The 20,932-nt window shown below is 44.8% G+C and overlaps 1 protein-coding gene across 2 annotated transcripts in view; it reads left to right on the top strand.

Annotated features, from left to right (window-relative positions):
• Positions 1-2,322: 2,322 nt before the first annotated feature.
• ELK4 (ETS transcription factor ELK4) overlaps positions 2,323-20,932 on the top strand; it is a 36,107-nt gene continuing 17,497 nt past the window's right edge. Inside the window, exons 1-4 of one of the 2 annotated variants that reach the window (XM_054980115.1) lie at positions 2,323-2,371; positions 15,242-15,457; positions 17,609-18,508; positions 20,536-20,652. In XM_054980115.1, the coding sequence (XP_054836090.1) occupies positions 15,251-15,457; positions 17,609-18,508; positions 20,536-20,652 (1,224 nt within the window). In that variant the 5' untranslated portion in view covers positions 2,323-2,371; positions 15,242-15,250. Of the gene's footprint in view, positions 2,544-15,241; positions 15,458-17,608; positions 18,509-20,535; positions 20,653-20,932 lie in introns of both variants that reach the window. The other variant, XM_054980114.1, reaches the window with a different exon arrangement.

Raw genomic sequence — 20,932 nt, 5'->3', positions numbered from 1 at the left:
ACTCTCAAGTTCTAAACCAGTTCTGCTGCATGCAGTTCAGGCCATTATTTTATAAAGCCCACTGCATAGCTGGAAAAAGTACAGAACACAACCACCAAAATGATTAAGATGCTGGAGCACCTTTCCTATGAGGAAAGTCTGAAGAGAATGAGACTTTTCAGTTTAGAAAACAGACAACTAAGAGACAGGGATCATGATAGAGGTTCATAAAATTGTGCATGGGGTAGAAAGAGTGGGTAGAAAGTTTTTCTCCTTTGTGCCAAATCCTAAAACTCAGGGACACCCAATGAAGTCAATGGACAATAGATTCAGGATGAATAAAATGAAATACTAGTTTAATCAATGACTGATTAAAATGTGGAATTTGTTGCAGAGGATGTAGTGATAGCCACAGGCATAGATGGATTTAAAAGGGAATTAGGGAATTAGATATATTTATCAGTGGCTACTAGCTGTAACAACTATTCAAAGGCAGGAAACCTCTAATAACCAGTGCCAGCAGGCAACACTGGGGGAAGGCCTTGGCCTTTTTTGCCCTGTTGTTGGCCCTCCAGAGAAACTCTTCAGCCACTGTGTGACAGGATGCTGGGATGGACCACCAGTCTGATTGAGCAGAATTTTTATGTTCTTATCACTTCACCTTTTGTTTCTTGCTCTACTCCATGGAATACTCTTCTACAGATTAACCACCTGAAATCTAAATTCCAAAGACAGAAAACTGAAGAATTTGAAGAAGAGCTCATACAATCTTGCAATGAGATTTGCCACACACCAAATATATAGCTTATACATTTGTTTTAATTATATAGGTTATACTGCATCAGGCATAAAAATAGTTGGATAGAATTGTGGTTGTGGTGATAATGATGATCGATCAAGAACCTGACCACTTTTGAGTCTCTCTACACAATACTTTTGACACATGTTCTCATGGGTTGAGAGAGATAATGTTAGCCGGGAAGTGTAGTTTTAAATGACAGAGCCAATGGAGATTTGTCTGGAGGGGACAGATTATTTCACAGCCCTCTGCCACTTCTGGTGTCTCCCCTTCTGGAGTCTTTGCCCTGCCAAGACTCAGTTTATTCAGTTTTAAGTAGGGTACTTTACTTCACAGGACAGGAAGGTCAAAATTCCAATGTCTGCCTGAGTTCTGCAATTAAGTAAAATCGAGGCACTTTATGCTGCAACTGTTTTGTAGTCTGTACACTGGTGTTTCCAGAGAAAAACACTAAAGCTCAAAGCAGAGAAAAGACAACACATTTATAAATGCACAAATGGGCATGTGGCAGAAATCAAGATTCCAAAGCATGTGTATTTGCAAACACTGCAGTTTGTTTCCTCAGGTTTTATGATGTTTACTGTGTTCAGAAAAGTGCTAGTATCTAAAATGAGAATCAGTTTTGACTTGCTTCATCTGGACAGTATCCAACAGTTAAACCTACCATACAATTTACAACAGAAAACAAAGATTAAAAGTAACCTTTTCCTGGCAGCATCTTTTCTTCCTCATCTTGTCCTGCTGATGCAAATACCGCATCAGGTCCCCAAAGAACCATGAGGCAAGCTAACTTTTTGCTTTCTTGACCATAGTATTTTTTTCCTTCACAAGTTTGTTTCCAAAAATTTCACTGTTCCATTACAGCCTTCCCGATGATATAAGAAATTTGAGAACTCTTGCAATATTTATTAACTTTTCTTCTCCCTCAAGCTATTATTTCGCTAAAGGGCAGCTTTTACTGGGGAAGGACATTTGTTCAGAAGATACATTTTACTTCTTTGGGATCAAGCTCTCGCTCCTTAGTTTCCATTGTCCAATATCCGTCCTCCTTTTCTGAAATAAGATACTTTCTCTGAGAATATTAAGGCCTCGTAAAGAAATTCATCAAGGGAGCAATCGACTTCCTAAGCAGTTAACTTCATTATATCCTTCCTCAAGCAGATTAATTTTTTTCCTTACGGGCTGCAGAAGACGTCAGTGGAGGAAAATTAACTAGGCAGATTAAATTAAAAACAAACCAGGAGGCTCAAATCATGCGCCGCAATAAAATGGGCGGACCTCAAGAGAGCCTCAATGACTTGCCCGAAGCCAATGCTATAAACCGACTACCAAACGCATCCTGCACAGCCACATGCTTTGTCTGTCTCTGGCCTGCAGAGGCAGCCAGCTCCCATTTCCTGAAAACTTCAATCTCCAGAGTGCCCTGCGGGCGAGAGGCGGGACGTAGCTTCTTATTGGACCATTTTCTTGACAAGCGTCACGATTGGTTGGTTCTTCCAGTTTCTACCCCCTTCTCTTTCCCCCCGGGGGGGAAGGGGCGGAAGTGTGTGGTACGGCAGCCGCAATGGGACGGGGGAGTCGCTCTGTTACGGAGTAAGTCGCGTCCTGGCAGGCGCTTCCCCGTTTCGCTTTTGGCCGCGAAGGGATGGGGGCCCGATCGTCGCGGCTCCGCGGGGGCTCCGGGTCATGAAAGGCAGACCCCCGGCAGGGAGCTCCGCACCTGCCGCTGCACAGGGACTGCTCGGAGCGGCGAGGCTCCGCTTAGGTGAGTGCGGGGCCGGCTCGAGAGCAGAGGGACCCCTCGCCTCTCCTTGCCACGCCCTCGAGTCTCGCCGGAATCCCCCCGAAAGGCTCGCGCTTGGTGGGCTGGCGCGGAGGGGCAGGCGCGTATTCTGCGCGTGCTCGTGGGGAGGGGGGGTGCTTGCTGGTCCCGTATAAAAGCTCTGGGCTTTCTGAAAAGTTTCTGGTTCTGAGACCGCCTCGCATTCCGCCCAGACTTCGTGTGGGATGCTCGCGCTTCTTCCCTGGTATCAATCTGAGGACCCTCTCTGCGTTTCCCTAAGACTTCCTTCCTTCCCTTTTTCCCCGTCCAAACTTATTTCGCCAGTAATCTTAACGAATGATCCGCCTGTAACTTTCGCTCCTGAGTGTCATGGCTCATTCTTCACATCATATCTGCTGCTGTCAGAAGCCAGAAAAGGGTTGTGATTTTGTGGCTGAGGGAAGATTTGGAATCCAGACTTTTTGATTTAGCAAGGAGATCAAATCTCTGTGTGCTGGGTTGGCACTTGGCAGTTAGGTTAATTCTTTTCGAGATCGGATGGTCACCAATCCTCTTCAGCTTCTTGGGTGGAGGCAGAGAGTAAATCCAAACCAGAGGAATTTAGTATCAAGGTGCCCTTTTGCTGTGTATTGAAGTTTTTCGAAGTTACTGCAGAGGCCTACCACTATCTTCCCAGTTCCCCAGAATTTCCCAATGTAATTCTTCAGTGGTCCAGGATCCTACCCTATTCACATGCTAAATCTTGTGACAGTTCCTCAGTACCTGAGGCTGTACTTGCATGCATTTTTAAGCAATCAGCGTTAGCAGGATTTATTAGGGAGCAACACCCAAAGTCTGCCCAGTTCATTTGTTATAAGTACCGGAATATACAGCACTGTTTTTTCCTATGAGAATTCTGTTCAGTATCCTGTGGGGCTATTTCTGCATACTTTTTTGTTCTTTGTCTGTGGTGGGTGTATGCCTTGAGAATAGGATTGCCAATGGGCTTGGAGAAAAAAATGTCCTGTCCTTTCAACAAAGGCTTAATGTGTGGAAAGGGGCAACTGTAGCTTTGGAATAGAGGTAACTAACCTCACCTGCTGAATAACATCCTATTAAGCATCTATTAAAAAGACAGGATATTCTTCTCAGGCCAGTTGATAACCTTACCTGAGAAAGAGAGAAACAGGCTCTGTTCTATGAACAACAATGCAGGAATTAAATTGTTGTCCTCTTTTTAGAGAAGAGCCCAGACTTGAGTTTAACCCCATTTGAACTCTCCTGTGCAAATAATATTTGAGTGAAGAGCCTTGTTAAACCAAAGTTCCTTCAGGGAGTGTGGCCTGTGTCTATACAAGATCACACTTGTTATTCCTTATTGCTTAATCCTGACTTTGGGATGCCACTCATTAGCATGGACCAGAATTCCCATTTTACCCATACACATGTTCCTACCAGTTCTCCTCTTGGTATCCTCCACAGTGTTGGGACACAGTTTTCTATGGCCTTTCCTTCCTGCTGTTTCAGCTACAGATGTTGATAAGTCTTCTCAGTCCATAAATCACTACCTTTTCGGGGACCCTCCCCCCCCATGCCTGCTTAGATCCATTTCATGTAGGTTCTTAATAACTCACTTTGGCTTCTGAAGGCAAATGGATTTTTTAAAGGTTCCCACACACTTTAATGATAAATTGCAATTAAAAGAATAAAGCACAACCAAAATCAGCAACAACAGAACAGGTTTTGGAAACGTTAAATTCAGGCTTAATTAATTGGGAGGATGCCATTTTACCTTTAAAGTATATAAAACCTTTTAAAAAAAATCTATGGCCTTCAAAAGCCATAGTGGGTTAAAGCATTTGTATGAAAAGGGCTTTGTTCTTTCCCGAATAAAACTCTTCAGAGTTTGTTAGTCTTTCCGCTTATTCCCATCATACACCTAGCCTTTTTTGCTCTCTCCCCATTTCCGGTTCCTTTGTATGTTGTATATAACAGCATCTGATCTTCATTAGTGCTTGTTTTTGGCTTTCCTTGATTATCCCCATTTTATCTCAGCATATTCCTATTGCTTCCTTATATCAGCTGCTTCAGCTCTCTACTTATTTATTATCATCACATTAAGATACCCAATTTATCTCCTTTGCTTATTGTGTACCCATCTCCCTAGCTTTATATTGTCATCTGCTGGCTACTGCCCTGAGTGAGAGATGGGAGAGCAGCAATGAATGGCAGACATAAGCAGGATGTTTTTGTGGTTGGTAGGAACTGATGGGGAAAAAACAAATGTGTATTTTTGAAAGTCCCAGACTGGCACAGCAGTGCATGCCTGCCAGTTGCTAGCATGTGGGGCTAGTTCATTATTGGGGGTCTTTTCAGCGGAGAAGGCACCTCTTGAAAAAGTTACAAGCATTTTAGTACTCTTTCCAAGCACAGCTGGCTTGGTATCTGCTCTTAAAAGGCTTTTGCAGGTGTGCTTTGGAAAGCTTAGTTCTAAAGTAGTTACGTGAGGTGTGACGTTATGTCAGTGCTGGAGGTATTTGTATGAAAACACTGGGGCTTCATTTTGTGGCTTGAAGTGGGTGGGGAGATGGAAGTGTGCCTGCATGCCAGTAGCTTGGAAAATGAAAGCAACTGCTGAAAGCATTGAAGTCTTGTGGTTCCCATCAGGACTTTGATCTCTGGAAAGTTGTCGGAGTCCTTTGTAATCAGCTCTACGCATGAGTGTGTGTGTCCTCTCTCCCATGCCTTCTCTGGAAACGCTTATAAGATCACAGCATATGCTCAGTTGCCAAAGTTACAACAAAGATGCATGTCTAAATACTTACTTTCTGATTTTGTGTTTGTACCCAGATATTAAGGGCAGAAGTTCAAATGTACTGAAATACAACTTCGGCCATTATGGGCTAGGGGTTCTGATTTTGTTTATTTCTAAATAAACCATCTAAAGGTAGTTGATTACAATGAAGAATTAAAATGTAGCAGTGGATGTACACATGCATCAGATCAAAACACCACCAGTTTAGAACAGCAACTGCGAAAGAAGATCTGTTTTCAGCAGTAACTATATATGCTTACTGTTGAAGCTGTTTTTTTAAAGCTGCTATTCTAAACTACCATGTTTTGAAAATGCTTGTGTGTGTGAGCACTCTGCTGTGTTCTATGGAGGGGTTTAGGGTTGGAGTCTGTCCTGTGCTCTGCAGGCTCGCTAGGCTCTGCTGGCTTGGCAGGCTAGACTTGGGAGAGTAAACTGGAGCCAAAAGCAGGGAACCTGGAGCTAAAGGTAGAGGCTGGAGCTGAAGCACAGGGCTTGCACTTAGTGAACCAGTTGGTCCAGCAATGCAGCCTTTTCAAGCCTCAGCCTAAATAGACTGAGAAGTAATCTGGCACAGCTGCATTTGCGGGCAGGGGTTGAGGCTCCTGAGACTGAGCTGTGCCTTGGCCAGGATCCTGTGAAGCAGCACTCCTCTGAGAGCCCTGTTCTGGATCCAGGCTGAGATTGCATGCAGCCAGTCTGGCACTTCTCCTTCATGCCACCTTGCTTGGGCCTTCTGCTGCCACTATTCCTGCAGATTGAGAGAGGGTCCTAAGGGGCTACAGGCCTGTGCTCGTGTCCTGTCTGGTGAAGGCCTGCTGGCTATCATTCTGTTAGGTACTGGAGCTGGTCCCTAGGCCAGCAAGAGACCAGGATGTAAGTAACCTCATACTCTTCTTCCCCTTTACCTGGCTAGGGATACAGGATTTCAATGGGCCAGGGGGATCTAGAATCAGTAGGGAGCAGTGAAACACTGAATGGGCCTATATTAACAGGGTAGTTGCAGCTGATACACCATTGGGCTGACCATGAACTGTGGGGAAGGTTCCCAGGTACCTGGTAGTCCTGGAGGGAGGATTAGTCCTGAAATATCTGGTAGACAACCAAACTTGGTACTCCATACTTAGGGGCTTACCATTTTGCTGTTTCCGATCTGCTTGGTCCTTGTAAGCCTGGCTGGCCAGGTTCAGTTGTTGCAGTTTGATGTGCACCACCGTTAGTTCTTTTACTCTCTGGTTGGCTGCAGGTACGGGTGATGGTTCTATCAGAGCTGGGAAGAAGTGTGGATGGAACTCATGTTGCAAAGAAGGGAGAGTGCTTGGTGGACATATGTGGCACATTGTAGGCAGATTCAGCTAGCAAGAGGCACTCTGCCCATTCATCCTGCTGGAAGTTAATGAAACACAATAGGTACTGCTACAGAATGGTGTTGATCTGCTCCAGTTGCCCATCAGTTTGCAGGTAATGGGCAGTGGCTAAGTGAAGGTGAACACCCAGTAATGTGAATAGGGCTTTCCAGAACCGAGAGGTGAATTGCGGCCTTTGATCCAAAGTCATATGTTCAAGGAGCCCATCTAGGCAGAAGACTTGTTGGAGGATAAGTTCTGCTGTGGTGCATGCTGTGGCAGGGCATGAAGTGGGCCATCTTGGTAAAGGTTGCCACCACAACTGTAATTATGGTGCATCCTCTGGAGGGGGAAACTGCATTATAGAGTCAATTGAGAAGGTGTGCTAGAGCCTTGGTTGGGGTGGGCAATGGTTGCAGTAGTCTTTCAGGCTTTCTTGGCTGATCCTTGGCTATGTGGCAGGTTGCACAGATCACCACATACTGATGTGCATCAGCACAGACCCTGGGCTACCAGAACTCTTGGGCCATGAGGTGTAGAGTCGTGAATATGCTGAAGTGCTCAGCCAGCTTGGTATCATGGCACAGGTGAAGTATCTCTGTGAAGCTTCCTGGAGTGATGTAGAGCTTGTTATGGAACCTTACCAGGCCCTGCTCCTCAGAAAAGCCCTTAGGCGTTGGTGGGAGAGTAGCTTGTAAGGCCTGAAACTATGTCTGTACCTGGGAGTGGGGGTGGTCTTCTTGCTGTAGATCTTGCATCCTCTCAGCTCTGATCTCCTCCTAGGTGGTGGTAAAATTTTCCCTCTGGAGCACCAAGGGCTTTGTTTCTTTGGGAGCATGTTCAAGATGCTCCCAAAGATTCTTGTCCCCCTTGGACAAGAAACTCCTAGCCCATTTCTTGTCCAAGAAAGCCAGTTTGGGTTCTGAAAGGGAATACAGATGGTCAGCTGGAATAGGCACCCCTGGAACCAGGTCGATGGTACAATTGTACTGCTAGTGTGGAGAAAGCATGATGGCCTCCTTGGCCCTGATGTTGTATGCATAGTCCTGATACGCCAGCAGCACGTCAGCTAGTTCTGGTGCCTTTAAGCCTAGTGTCTGTGCAGAGGATGCCAGGGCAGTGGCTGGAACAGCCCAATGGGCTCGACAGGCCTTCCCTGATCCTGCTGGAATTTTCTAGGTGACCTTGGGCCAGTCACACACTCTGTCTAACCCGCTTCACATGGTGGTTGTGAGAATAAAATAGAGGAATGATGTAAGCCACTTTGGATCAATATTGTGGACAAAGGCAGGGTATAAATGAAGTAAACAAGTAAATGTATGTGAGCCTTTTGGATCAGAAAGCATTCAGAGCACATTGGGGCTGGGATCTCCAGAATTTTGTAACTAGTTCTGGGTGCCCAAGGAGGTATGCTTTGGACCTGTATTGCTTAAACAGCAAACCTTCCCCAAATGATGGATGACAAACTGCTTTTGAAACTGAGCATAGTTTGAAAAGCCCTGTGTTATGATATGGCAACCCAACCTCTTCAAAGAGAAAGAAGGGGAATTGCATTGGCATGCTTGAAGTAGCCTTTGGATCTGCACTTTGATGTAATATAGTTTACCATATGCACATGTATTAATTGTGTAGATTTAGTTATCACTTAAATGGATTCATTCCTAGACTTTAAAAAAATTTCCACACTTGTGTATATAGAAAATTCTATTTGGAGATCAAGAGTAATCTGAAGAAGTGAGCTGTGGCTCATGAAAGCTCATGCCCTACCACTAGTTTTGTTAGTCTCATAAGTGCTATTGGACTCTTGCTCTTTTCCAAGAGTAATATGGCCACTTATGGGGGGAGGGGCTGTATCCTTAGCTAAAAACATGTTGTAAAGCTTCTGTTGCAACCGCTTAGTGGCAAAGTCAGCTTTGAAAAGAAAAGCTGCTTGACCACTCATCCATGCACCTAACTCATAACCTAACTATCTGGAGGTTAAGGACATATATACATATACACATAAATAATATATATAAAATATATTTTTTGGGAAAAGTACTAAAGTGCTTAAACAAATATAAAGGTATATAGAAGTATACAAAATCCAAATAGGCACTATCCACTATAGTCACAGTTTATTATCAATAAATATAGTCACAGTTTATCATCAATAAATACTATTCAAACAATAAATATGTCAATAAATATCACAATCCATACAATAAATAATCAGCAACAATTATATAGAAATTGAACAGTCCAACTGATGAAGAACAATCCCATAAACAAAGGGCGGATTTGACCGTCTTAGCCATACCAACTGGGTGACATGATTGTTCTTATCTCTGAATTCACAAATTTATGAGCCTTTGAAAAAGTTTATTGCGAAACCGGATTTTTTCAAATATGCTGGCAAAACCCATTAGGCTCTTGGATTACATCTTGATGTGGTGTTCTGTCTGTTGCTGTTTCTTCAGAGAGTCTTCTCATATTAGGAGGAACTGCACCTGAAAATAAAGAAAAGACGACATTTTTTATAAACATGCTTACCAGCATTGGAAAAGGACCTCTACTCCACGGAGGTCCTTTGTTTAGGGGATTGTTCTTTACCAGTTCACTATTCTATTTCTGTATTATTGTTGCTGGTTATTTATTGTATTGATTGTGATATTTATTGACGTAGTTATTGTATGAATAGCATTTATTGATATGAAATAACCTGTAAATATAGTGGATAGTGGATATTTGGATTTTGTATACTTCTGTATATCTTTACTAGCTTGATACCCATGCTTCACTATGGTATTTAATGACTTTAAATCCAGTTATAATACTTATGGGTATGTAACATTTTGCGGGGGGGGGGGGGGTTGAGTTGGCAACACTAGTGAACTTTTAGGGGAAGACTGGGAGGTGCATTTTACCTCAGGACACATTAGCAACTGCAGATTGTTTAGAACAGCAATCCCCAACTTTTTTGGCACCAGGGACTGGTTTCGTGGAAGACAATTTTTCCATGGACCGGAGGGGGGTGGGTGGGTTCAGGATGATACAATTGTGCACTTTATTTCTATTATTACATTATATAAGGAAATAATAATAATAATAATTTATTATATTTATATTCCGCCCTCCCTGCAAGCAGGCTCAGGGTGAGTTACAACAGAAGATAAAATATACAAGATAAAATCACAATAAATTAACACAGCTTTCTAATAAAACACCTGCTCACCGTATAAAAACCATATAACATCTGACGGAGGTGGAGGTGTGGCTTAACCATGCGTAGTTGCTCTTATACGGGGGGTAGATGGTCAATACCCCCTATAGACCTAGAGGAGACTGGGAGAGAGGCTCATTTGGTGGAAACCCTGATGGCCTCAACCATACACCTGGCGGAACATCTCCGTCTTACAGGCCTGCCTGAAGGAGACAAGATCTTGGAGGGCCTGAGTGCCCTCAGACAGAGAGTTCCACCAGGTCGGGGCCAGGACTGAAAAGGCCCTGGCCCTGGTTGAGGCCAATCGAGCCTCCCTGGGGCCAGGGACCACCAATAGGTGCTTACCAGCTGATCTCAGCACCCTCCGGGGAGTATATGAGAAGAGACGGTCCCTCAGGTATGCTGGTCCCAGTCCATTTAGGGCTTTATAGGTTAATACCAAAACCTTGAACCTGATCCGGAACTCCACAGGAAGCCAGTGTAGCTGCTGCAGAACTGGAGTTACATCTGTCCAGAAAGGCACAGCCATCAAGACATGGGCAGCAGCATTCTGGACCCGCTGTAATTTCCGGGTCAGACTCAAGGGAAGCCCTGTGTAGAGCGAGTTACAGTAATCCAATCTGGAGATGACTGTTTCATGGATCACTGTTTCCAGGTCACGGGTCGAGGGATAGGGAGCAAGCTGCCTGGCCTGCTGAAGCCTGCAACTGCCGCGACGTGGTCTTCCATTGATAAAGAGGAGTCCAGCATCACACCAAGACTTCTGACCGGCGAAACAGGCACAAGTGGTGCGCCATCGAAGGCCGGAAGCTGGATCCCCCCTCCAACGTCCCATGACCTAAGTACAGGACCTCCGTCTTCGTGGGATTTAACTTCAGTCTGCTCTGCTTCACCCAACCAGACACAGCATCCAAAGCTCTAATCAGGGCTTCTGGAGCCAAGCCAGGCTGGCCGTCCAACAACAGATACTACTAGGTGTTATCAGCGTACTGGTGGCAACCCAGTCCAAAACTTCATGCCAGCTGGGCGAGGGGGCACATATACAGATTGAACAACAATGGGGAGAGAATCGCCCTGTGGGGGAAGCCATATACCAATGGTTGGCATGCAGACACCCTCTCCCCTAGCGCCACCCTCTGTCCCCGACCGTGGAGAAAAGAGACAAGCCACTTTAAGGTAGTCCCTCGTACCCCCACATCGGCAAGGTGGTGGGTCAACAATTCATAGTCAGCCATGTCGAATGTTGCCAAAAGATCCAATAACACCAGCAGCGCCGACCTGCCTTGATCCAGATGTCTACAGAGATCATCTGCGAGGGCGACCAACACTATCACAGTCCCATCGCCCGGGCAGAAGCCAGACTGGGATGGGTCCAGGACTGATGCGTCTTCCAAGAAAGCCTTCTTCCAAGAAATTATACAACTTACCACAGTGCAGAATCAGTGGGAGCCCTGAGCTTGTTTTCCTGCAACTAGACAGTCCCATCTGGGGGTGATAGGAGGTGGTGGGTGGTGGCAGACACAGTATAAGGCCAGTACTCATGGACTGGTCATCAGACAGGGCAGCAGCAACAGCCAGCAGGCAGCTGTAGCACACAGAACCGCCCAGCAGCCGCACCGCCACGAGGTCTATATTTTTTAGTGCAACTGTGTGGGCAGGAGGCCAGTGGCGCTTCTCCACTCTCCAGCAGCAGCCATGCCACCGAAGGAGAGGAAGAGGCAGGCAGAGGCAGACTGGGACAGATGGCAGGCAATGCCCAGGGCAGCTGGCTACCCAGTGAGCCTGGTGGTGATTGGAGGAGGCAGAGGCAGACTGGGGCAGGCAGCAGGCAGTGCTCAGGGCAACTGGTTGCCCGGTGGGCCCAGCAGTGACCTGGCACACAAAGGCGTGACGGCAGGGCAGCAGCAGCAGCTCCAGCAAGCGCAGCCATCCCGACCACAGCACGAGGCAGCAACTGCACTGGGAGTGGGAGGAGAGACCCAGAGGCATGATGGGAGTCAGCCAGCCAGATGAGATGATATTTCTAATGAAAAGTGCAGGGCCAGCCAGGCGAGGTGCAGGTGAGGTGTGGCCACTCCTCCCAAGACGGCAACCGCCTACTTCACCTGCTCCCTGCAGCCAGCTCTGTGCTCACCCGCCACTCACCTCCTGTGTGGCCCAGTTGATAACAGGCCACGGACCGGTACCAGTGTGTGGCCCGGGGGTTGGGGCCTCTGGTTTAGAATGTGGTGGGTGAGGACCAATCAGGCCGTATACACAAATGACCTCTGTGCCAACTATCTCTGGGGTGGGGGTTGAGGTGTGGAATGTTGTGAGCCCCAATCAGCCAGCATATGCAAATGACCTTGAAAGGCTGGCCCAATCAGGGGAGAGTGGCTGAGCTGGCAGTGGGTGGGGGTGCAAGCAGGCAGCAGCCTGCTAGCCACACAGGGAAGCTTTGGGAAAACATTTTACCCCCTTAGGGGGTGAATTTCTTAAAATCCCCTCTTAGTGGGTGTTTACATCATAAAAGGAATGTTCTCCCCAAATTTCATGTTTCTAGGTCTAGGGGTGTTTGGGCTGGGCATTGATGAGTCAGTCAGGACACTCTTGTTAGGTTGTGAGTTGGGAGTATTTTCGGCACCTGGAGGAGCCCTTCTATAGCGTCTGCGTGCATTCCACTCACCCATGAAAGCAACTGCAGTAGAAACTTTGGCGATGTCTCCAGAGGCAGGAACAGTTCTTATCCTGAATGTAGCGTTTCAAATGGCTGCTTCCGGACAGTGGCTTGAAGGGTAATGTAAAAATTATCTTTTAGGCATCCAGACTTTTCAGTGGCTGCAGCTTGCTTACCTAGTAGATCACTGCACAGATTATACTTGTTCTGAATTGGTGATAGTCCTGACTTAGTTCTTTCTCTTTCTGTGTGTGTCATCAAATTGTGTGTCTTCCAGGTTTTTGGAAAACTAATAGTACTCCTCTTGCCATATGAAATCTAGGGTGTATAGGATTCGGTTTCGTTTTCCCGGCCATGTCGCAGGTCCAGGAGGAACCGTCTGAGCAGCCTGACCGGGCGGTTGACCCGCGAGGGTTAACCCCAGGACTCCCGGTGAGGGAGCCAGGGTCCAGGGCGCCGTGGGAAGAACCCCCTGGAAGCAATGCAGGGGGTAAATTGCCCGTTTGCTCCAACGGAGGCCAGCAGACTTGCGCAGCACTCCGTGTGCTGCCGGGCCATGGAGAACGGCAATAAGCAGATTTAAGGTGAAAACCTGTAAGTAAGCGAATCCCTTCTGATCTTCAAGCGTATGCGAAGGATTGGTGGGAGTTGAAGCTAAAAAGGCGCGGATTTCTTCCCCTGCACCGAGTTTCAGAACTTAGTTGGCGCCGCCCCCCTAAGATGGCGACGAGAAAGCAGAGCCCAGCAATGAGTAAATCGGTGATGGCGACGTTACAGGGGAAGGGGGAAACTTTGGAAGAGATGGTGAGACGAGCAGTCTTTGATGCTGTGCAGCCCTTTGTTGCGAAACTGAATGAAATGGGGCAAAAGGTTGATTCAGTGGAGAGCGAAGTGAAAGCCATTAAAGAAACAGCGACCGGAGCAGAGCAGTCTGCACACGAGAACGCAGTACTCATGAAAGCAACAAGTAAGGAAGTGAAGCTTTTGGAGAATCAAATAATAGGATTACAAGTGGACCGTGCCCAAACGGTACTGCGTCTTCAAAATGTAAAAGAAGAGTAAAGTGAAAGTTTAAAAGATTTGGTGTCTGGACTTTTGGCGCCATTCACAAAGGCAACTAAAGAAGAGCTAAAAAGCGATATTTTGGAAGTCCGGCGGACATCTTCAAAGTATGTAATGAAGCGTCAGCTGCCTTGCGAGAATATTATTGACTTTTCATCTAAGAAGATTCGGGACACCATTTTATATAATTCGTACAATGTGGACTTGGATTATTTGGGCAATAAGGTTAAAATATTGAAGGATGTTCCATTTTTGGCTCGTAAAAGAAGATTCAAGTATAAAGGACTTGCGGCTTTCTTGAGGAAATGTGATGTAAAATATAAATGGCTGTTTCCAGAAGGCGTCTGGTTCAGATATAAGGATCAAACCTACAAGATTACATCGGACGCGCAGCTGACAGACTTTTTGTTCAACCATCAGGAGTTTCAGCAAGAAGAAAGTTCGAAGTCTGAAGGGGAAAGTGGGGGGGGGGAGGAAAGAACGGGCGCAGCTGCTCCAGCTGCGCAGAGAGAACTGAGACCGAGACGCAAGGGGGGGGGGGGGGAGAAGTCCTGATCCTGAATATAGTCTGTATTGTATAAGATCTACCAACCTGATAGCATATTAGAAAGTTAACTTTTAAGAAAAATTGCAGCAAGCAAGGGAATACAAGACATGTAGTGTAGCGTTTGTTGTTTGTATGTTGCTTTTCCCTTTTCCCAGTCCTCCCCTCTCTTTTTTTCCCCTCCCCCTTATACTTCTGTAGTCTTTTGTAGTTTTTTATGTTAGATATTAAAAATAATAATAATAATTAAAAAAATGAAATCTAGGGTGTATATATAGTATTTAGCCCTACCTCATCTTAAATGAGGACTTGTTATAAAACTTGAGTTGGTTAGAAACCATTGTATTCTACAGCATTTAGAAAAGGCCCTTCACACCCCTTGGTCCCTCACAACTATGGGACCACCTCTCTCCCTATGTTCCACCATGGCACCTTTACTCACCTCCACTGGGTCTTCTGCAGGTACCACCCCGCAGTTGGACAAAATGAACAGCTGCCCATAGAACTGTATTCTCTGTGGAATGTTGTGAGCCCCAATCAGCCAGCATATGTAATACTCCCACCTTATGGAATGGCCTGCCTGAAGCTCCCACTCTCCTTGCTTTCTGCAAATGATGCAAAACTGATTTATTCAGGAGGGTATTTTTACACATGTGATTGTGCTGTAAGGAAATGGTTCATAGAGATACGTTGGTTAAGGGCTAGGGACTGTAAACTTTACTACTCTGTACTGATGTTCCTACTGGGTAGTTTCTTCATCATTTAATATGTAATGTTTAATTATGCTGTGTTTCGGCATTGTTTCAGCTCTGTATTGGAAGTAGAATACAGGGAGATACATAACTGTAACTCTTGCAAAGTGACCTGATTTAGCTAAATGAGGCTAAATATAGTCCATGTGAAAAAGCAAAGACTTCTGCAGTTGCTTCTTAGCTAGTGGCAGTAGTGACTGGGAATGCACTTTGTCTGCTGCCCACCTTGAAGGAAGAGAGATGTGCATGTGTCCTCTGCCCCCCTACCCCCATGCTTACTCATCATGGCCACTGTGACAATTTTCTCTGTTCTGTTCTGAATTTCAGCTCAGTGCTATGGACAGTGCAATCACATTGTGGCAGTTCCTTTTGCAACTCCTCCAAGAGCCTCGGAACAAGGAAATCATCTGTTGGACCTCCAATGACGGAGAATTCAAACTTCTGCAGGCAGAAGAGGTAGCCCGCCTCTGGGGGATCCGCAAGAACAAGCCCAGCATGAACTACGACAAACTCAGTCGGGCACTTAGATACTATTATGTGAAGGTAAAGCTGCCTTTAACTCTCAAACCCTTAACCCTGTTGTTCACTGGCCTTTGTCTAATGAGCTTTGCTGCTTTTCCTGTTTACAGTGGTGTAGGTGTTAGTTCTATCTGGATAGCACATGCAAATAAATTTTGTGCACATGCAAATGAATGTTTAGGTGTGTCAAGTGAGTGTCATTGTCTTCCTTGCTACATTTAGCATTTATGGTAAGTATTTCTGCCTTAATACACAGGATAAAACTTTTAGGGAATTTGGCAGTGTCATCCTAAGCGGAGTTACACTTTCTGAGTCCATTGAAATCGGTGGGCTTAGGATGGCACTATGTACATCTCACTTGTTCCTCATGTCCTCCCTCCTGTCAGAGAACTCACTTTCCATGGCTGCTTGTGAAGGCTTAAATATCCTTTCACTGATTTTTGAAATTAGAATGCTTAATTATTATCTACAACATGTAGTTAGAGGCTTTTGATGAAAGGCACCCGCCAGGTCACCAAGACAGATACACATCTGGAATAGATGGAACAATTGAAAATAATGTCATGGATGGCAACTAGCTGGGTTGTGAATTTGACTTTCTTTACTAAAAAAAAAAAAGCACCTGCCCTTCTTTTGACGCTTCATAGCCCACTGTTGTTCTCTTCCACCCTTTATTCCAAATATGTTCATTTTGCTCTTCCAGAATGATGACTACAGCTCTCACATTTTTTTTATCCTCCTCTTCTTCTAAGCTGGTTACAAGCGATTCTTCCTTTCCTTCATTTTATCATCAACATCCTTAATCCATCAACATCCCAGTGAGATGGCTTAGGCTCGTGTGTGTGACTGGCCTAAGGTCCCCTAGTAAGCGTCATTGCTGAAAGACTTTTGAAGCTGGGTGTTTCCACGTCTCGTCTGACACTCTTAACGGTTACACCACAATGACCTGGGTTATTTAGCAAAGCTTTTTTTAGACACTGTTCTCCCCCCTCTCCTTTTTTTTTTTTTTTTGTAAATCCGTGTCATACCAGAAACAGCTTGTTCAGTGCCCTCCAGGAACAGTGATATGCTTGACCTCTTAAGAATGGCTTGTTTTGCAAAAGTCAAAGAATGGGTGTATGAGAAAATAACTGATCTGGAAGTAATGTAGGTTTTGAGTGGCAAGCTGATTGAAACTTCTGTTGGCCTAACACTTTATCTGGCTTGGTTACTGAGAATTATATAACTGTACAATATACACACTTTAGATCAAACACTTCTGCAAGTACAGAAGAAAGCAAGCACCACCAAATATTGCTTGCAGGCATTGAAATGGCTGCAGTCATGTTGTTCTGCAATGCATTGCAGCAGCCTGCTTGTTTCTTCTACATTGATGTTACATAAACGTTCTCTCACTTGAATGCTTAGCCTTGCTGCAGTAACACTGTGTGCACATTCATGTGAGTGTCATGCCTGTTTTGTGGAATTTTAGGCTTAAGCATTCCCTTCTGCATCAAGGTCTCAAATGTGGAGGTAGTAGACTATTTATTTGTTTTTTTTAAAAAATTGTTTTATTTATGCCCCACTTTTCTCCTCAATAGGGACCCAAAGTGGCTTACATCATTCTCCTCTCATCTTTTTTTCCTCACAACAACTATGATACATTAGTCTGACAGTATATGTGACCTGAACTAAGATCACCCAGCAATCTTCCATGGCAGAGCAGGGAATTGAACATGTGTTGCCCAGATTCTAGTCTGTCACTCCAACTGCTATACCACCCTGGCTCTAACAGTTACATGGAGTTATTCCAGTCTCAGACCATTATAATAAAGGTTATTTATTGAAATTGATGTGTAGCTTTTAGGGCCATTGTTACCTGTTTTGGCTGTGGATGTGCTTTTTTGGCATGGCTAAACTTGAGAGAAATGGTAAAGCTTTCTTTAACTGAATGAGTGATGGAGGATCAGGTGGTTTTTGTTCATGTGATGCAGTGATACTGCAAACCTCCACATGTGCCACATTAAACTTCCTGAAGGATATATATAGCAAATATACTTCCAGATTACTTGCCTCATTTTGTAAGTAATATTTCCTTATGGAAGTGCATGGGTGTAGCAAAGTGGGAAGGTTAGCTGATCTCTCTCTCTCTCTCTCTCTCCCCCCCTCTTCCCCCTTGGATTTTTGTTTCCACAGAACATCATCAAAAAAGTTAATGGTCAGAAGTTTGTTTATAAATTTGTGTCTTATCCAGAGATTCTGAATATGGATCCATTAGCAGTTGGCAGGATTGAGGGTGATGTCGAATTGCAGGTTGGCTTTGTAGATGCCAGTAACTCTACAAAGGACTCGGAGAACTGTGGGAAGGAGAAGTCTCAGTCCTGTGCCAAGTCCTCCTCCAGCCGCAACGATTACATTCACTCAGGCCTATATTCATCATTTACTTTGAACTCCCTGAATTCCTCCTCTTGCGTAAAACTCTTTAAGCCAATCAAGATGGAGAACCCAACAGAGAAACTGGCAGAGAAAAAAACTCCTCAGGATCCAACACCTTCAGTCATAAAATTTGTGACCATGTCCTCCAAAAAGCCTTCAGTCTCTCCCCTTGTTTCTGCTACTCAACTGGCTTCTACCACAATGGCAGCTTCTCCCCTTCCTTCAAGTTCAGATGAAACTCTCCAAGCCTTGGAGTCTCTAGTGACACCAAAAGTAACTCCAGTTGAAACTTCAGCACCCTTGCCAAGCTTAACTGCCAACTTCACGCCTCCGTTGCTTACGTCCTCCGCTTCTCCAGCTCTGCAGGCTCCCACAAAGTCACCTTTGCCATCTTTAAGTTCCCATTCTGATCTGGTTATAGACACAGAGATAGAGTCAGTGGCTTGCCAGGGCCCGGAACATTCTCAAGTTCAAGCTCCGGAGTCTAAAGAGCAGAGTTCATCAGCGCTAGAGAAGGAGTTTCGTCATACACGAACTAGGAAGCCTAAAGGACTGGAAATAGCTCCCACTCTGGTCATTACTGGCAGTGACCCAAGTCCCCTGGGGATACTGAGCCCTTCTCTCCCAACTGCTTCTCTTACACCAGCACTTTTTTCACAGGTGAAACTACCTTCTATCATTTTTTATCAATACTCTGTGTTTGCACTGGAAACTACGTAGTAAAATGAATGATTTAGTTGCCTCTTGAAAAGAGGTTGTTCTAATTATTTTTGAAGGTCAAAAATAAGTGTGAAAATTTAACAAGCCTGAAAGAAATCCAACCTGAATTCTGTGTCATCGGTTACACTGTAAACAGCACAATACTAATTCTCTTAAAATTACCATCTATATGGAATATTGGCAAGGGATGAGATCAGTCTAGAATTCCTGGAGATGCTGTATCCTGTTTTGGGAAGAGAATTCTTTGAGATATTCAGATTTCCTAGGTTGAGTTTTTAAGATGTGTTGCCAGTAATGGTGACTGCAGGTGCTCTTGATTGCTTAACCGTGATCATGTAATTGGGTGCAGATTTGGGGGTTGCATCCCCCCTCAAGTCCCTTCCTTCTAGGGTGCAGAATAGTTTTCACCGCCATACCTGACTTTCATTAATCATTATGTCCATCGAATTTGTTATGTATGCTAAAGCCTGAAGGAAGTTCCTTTTCAGTTCTTGAACGAATGTTAAATTGAGATTTCATAACTGGCCTAGCAGGATCCCAGTTAAGTCCAGCTACAGTTGATTGTTGACATAATGCTTAATTGGGAATATTATGTCTGTATTGACCTTAAGGATGCTAGTAACTGTTTTAGAAAAGTTACATAAAGCATAAGGTCAGAATGGCTGTGCACATGTTTGTTTCATTCCTGGTCTATCGGGGAGTCTGTTGCATGTGTAGGAAGTAAATGAGAAACGTGCATTATCTACTTGTTTATATACATTGGGTATTTTTTCCAATACAGATTTTTTTGTACTTGTGTTGGAAGAAGTCAGACGACAGTTGTCACATCCCATTGCAGTTTATGTTCATCTCTTTCAGAGACACCATTTTTCTTCGTTACAGAGTGATTTACTTGGCTATTGCATAGGGCTGTGTGATTTGGGTTTCAAATTTGAGTAAGGTACCCGCATCAAACCCGATTTGCAATGATTTGGAATTTCTGAATTGGGCCCAGCATGCTGGACTCAGTTCAGAAACCCTGAATCAAAGCTTCCAGAAGCGATTCATATCGCTTCGGGAAGCTTTAGGTCAAGGGGTTTAAATGCCCTTTTCCATGCCACTGCAAAGCAGCACAGAAAGGGGAATTTAAACCTGCAGATCAGCTGTTTGGCGGTGAGATTCCCGCCAAGTAGCTGATCCAGCCGGCAGGGGTTTAAATGCCCCTTTCTGTGCTGCTGCGAAGCATAAGTTTTTGTAGGTAGGGGAATGTGAGACTGGAATAGAGGTACTCTTCTTACAGACCCTGGGGAAAAAATAGATAATTGTTGAGCATCTATTCCCAGGATTTTGAAGTATGCCTGAGGTTAATAGTCAGAGCGTATAGCTCATCTTATCATTCTTTGTAGTACTTCTGTGCGGGTTAAGACTAGCATATAAGTATGCTTATATGCATGCAGCATGAATGGAGTGTGGACATTGGGACAATTCAATTCATCTTGGGTTTCATTTATACCACTCAACCACCATTTTCCTCTAGGACACTTTAACTGAACACTGTGCCATTCTAAGCAATGGCTTTGTAAATCTGGCAACCTGGTCCCATCTGCCATTTCTGGAATTGATGTTCTGAGTCAGCAGTGTTGACCTGTGTTGAATTTAATGGGAGGTGCAGGTACTTCGCTGCACACTCAAAGCTGGTTTTGAGAGCCAGTTTGGTGTAGTGGATAAGAGCGTGGGACTCTAATCTGGAGAACCGGGTTTGATTCCCCACTCCTCCACTTGAAGCCAGCTGAGTGACCTTGGGCCAGTCACAGCTCTCTGGCGCTCTCTCAGCCCCTCCCACCTCACAGGGTGATTATTGTTGTGTGGATAATAATGACAGACTTTGTAAACCCCTCTGATTGGGCATTAAGTTGTCCTGAAGGGTGGTATATAAATCAAATGTTGTTGTTATTATTATTTGTGATATTGTTCTGTATGTCTTGTAGACGCCTATTTTGCTGACTCCAAGTCCTTTGCTGTCCAGCATCCATTTCTGGAGCACACTCAGCCCAGTTGCTCCTCTCAGTCCAGCAAGATTGCAAGGTGCTAACACCCTTTTCCAGGTAAGTTCCTGAAAAGAACAGGAGGAATTCCATGGGTGGCTATGCAGCAGGATGTTGTGAAAACAGAAATTTCTAATGTTTCACTTCAATGTGAAGAGTTTATTCATTTAAGTTATAAATTATTATTTCGAATGGAACCTAAAAGCCCACTTGGAAGACAAGAGGTGGAGACCTGGGTGCTCCAGTGAGACAAGAAATTCTATTCAGAACACTCCACAGAGCTTCTTCTTCCCTCTGTTCCCTACACCTTTTCTCCCAGGCAGTACATTATGTACACTGA

Source organism: Eublepharis macularius, chromosome 5 (assembly GCF_028583425.1).
Source record: "Eublepharis macularius isolate TG4126 chromosome 5, MPM_Emac_v1.0, whole genome shotgun sequence".
NCBI lineage: Eukaryota > Metazoa > Chordata > Lepidosauria > Squamata > Eublepharidae > Eublepharis > Eublepharis macularius.
Note: the sequence above shows the minus strand (reverse complement) of the source record. Positions and strands in the feature narration are given on the sequence as shown.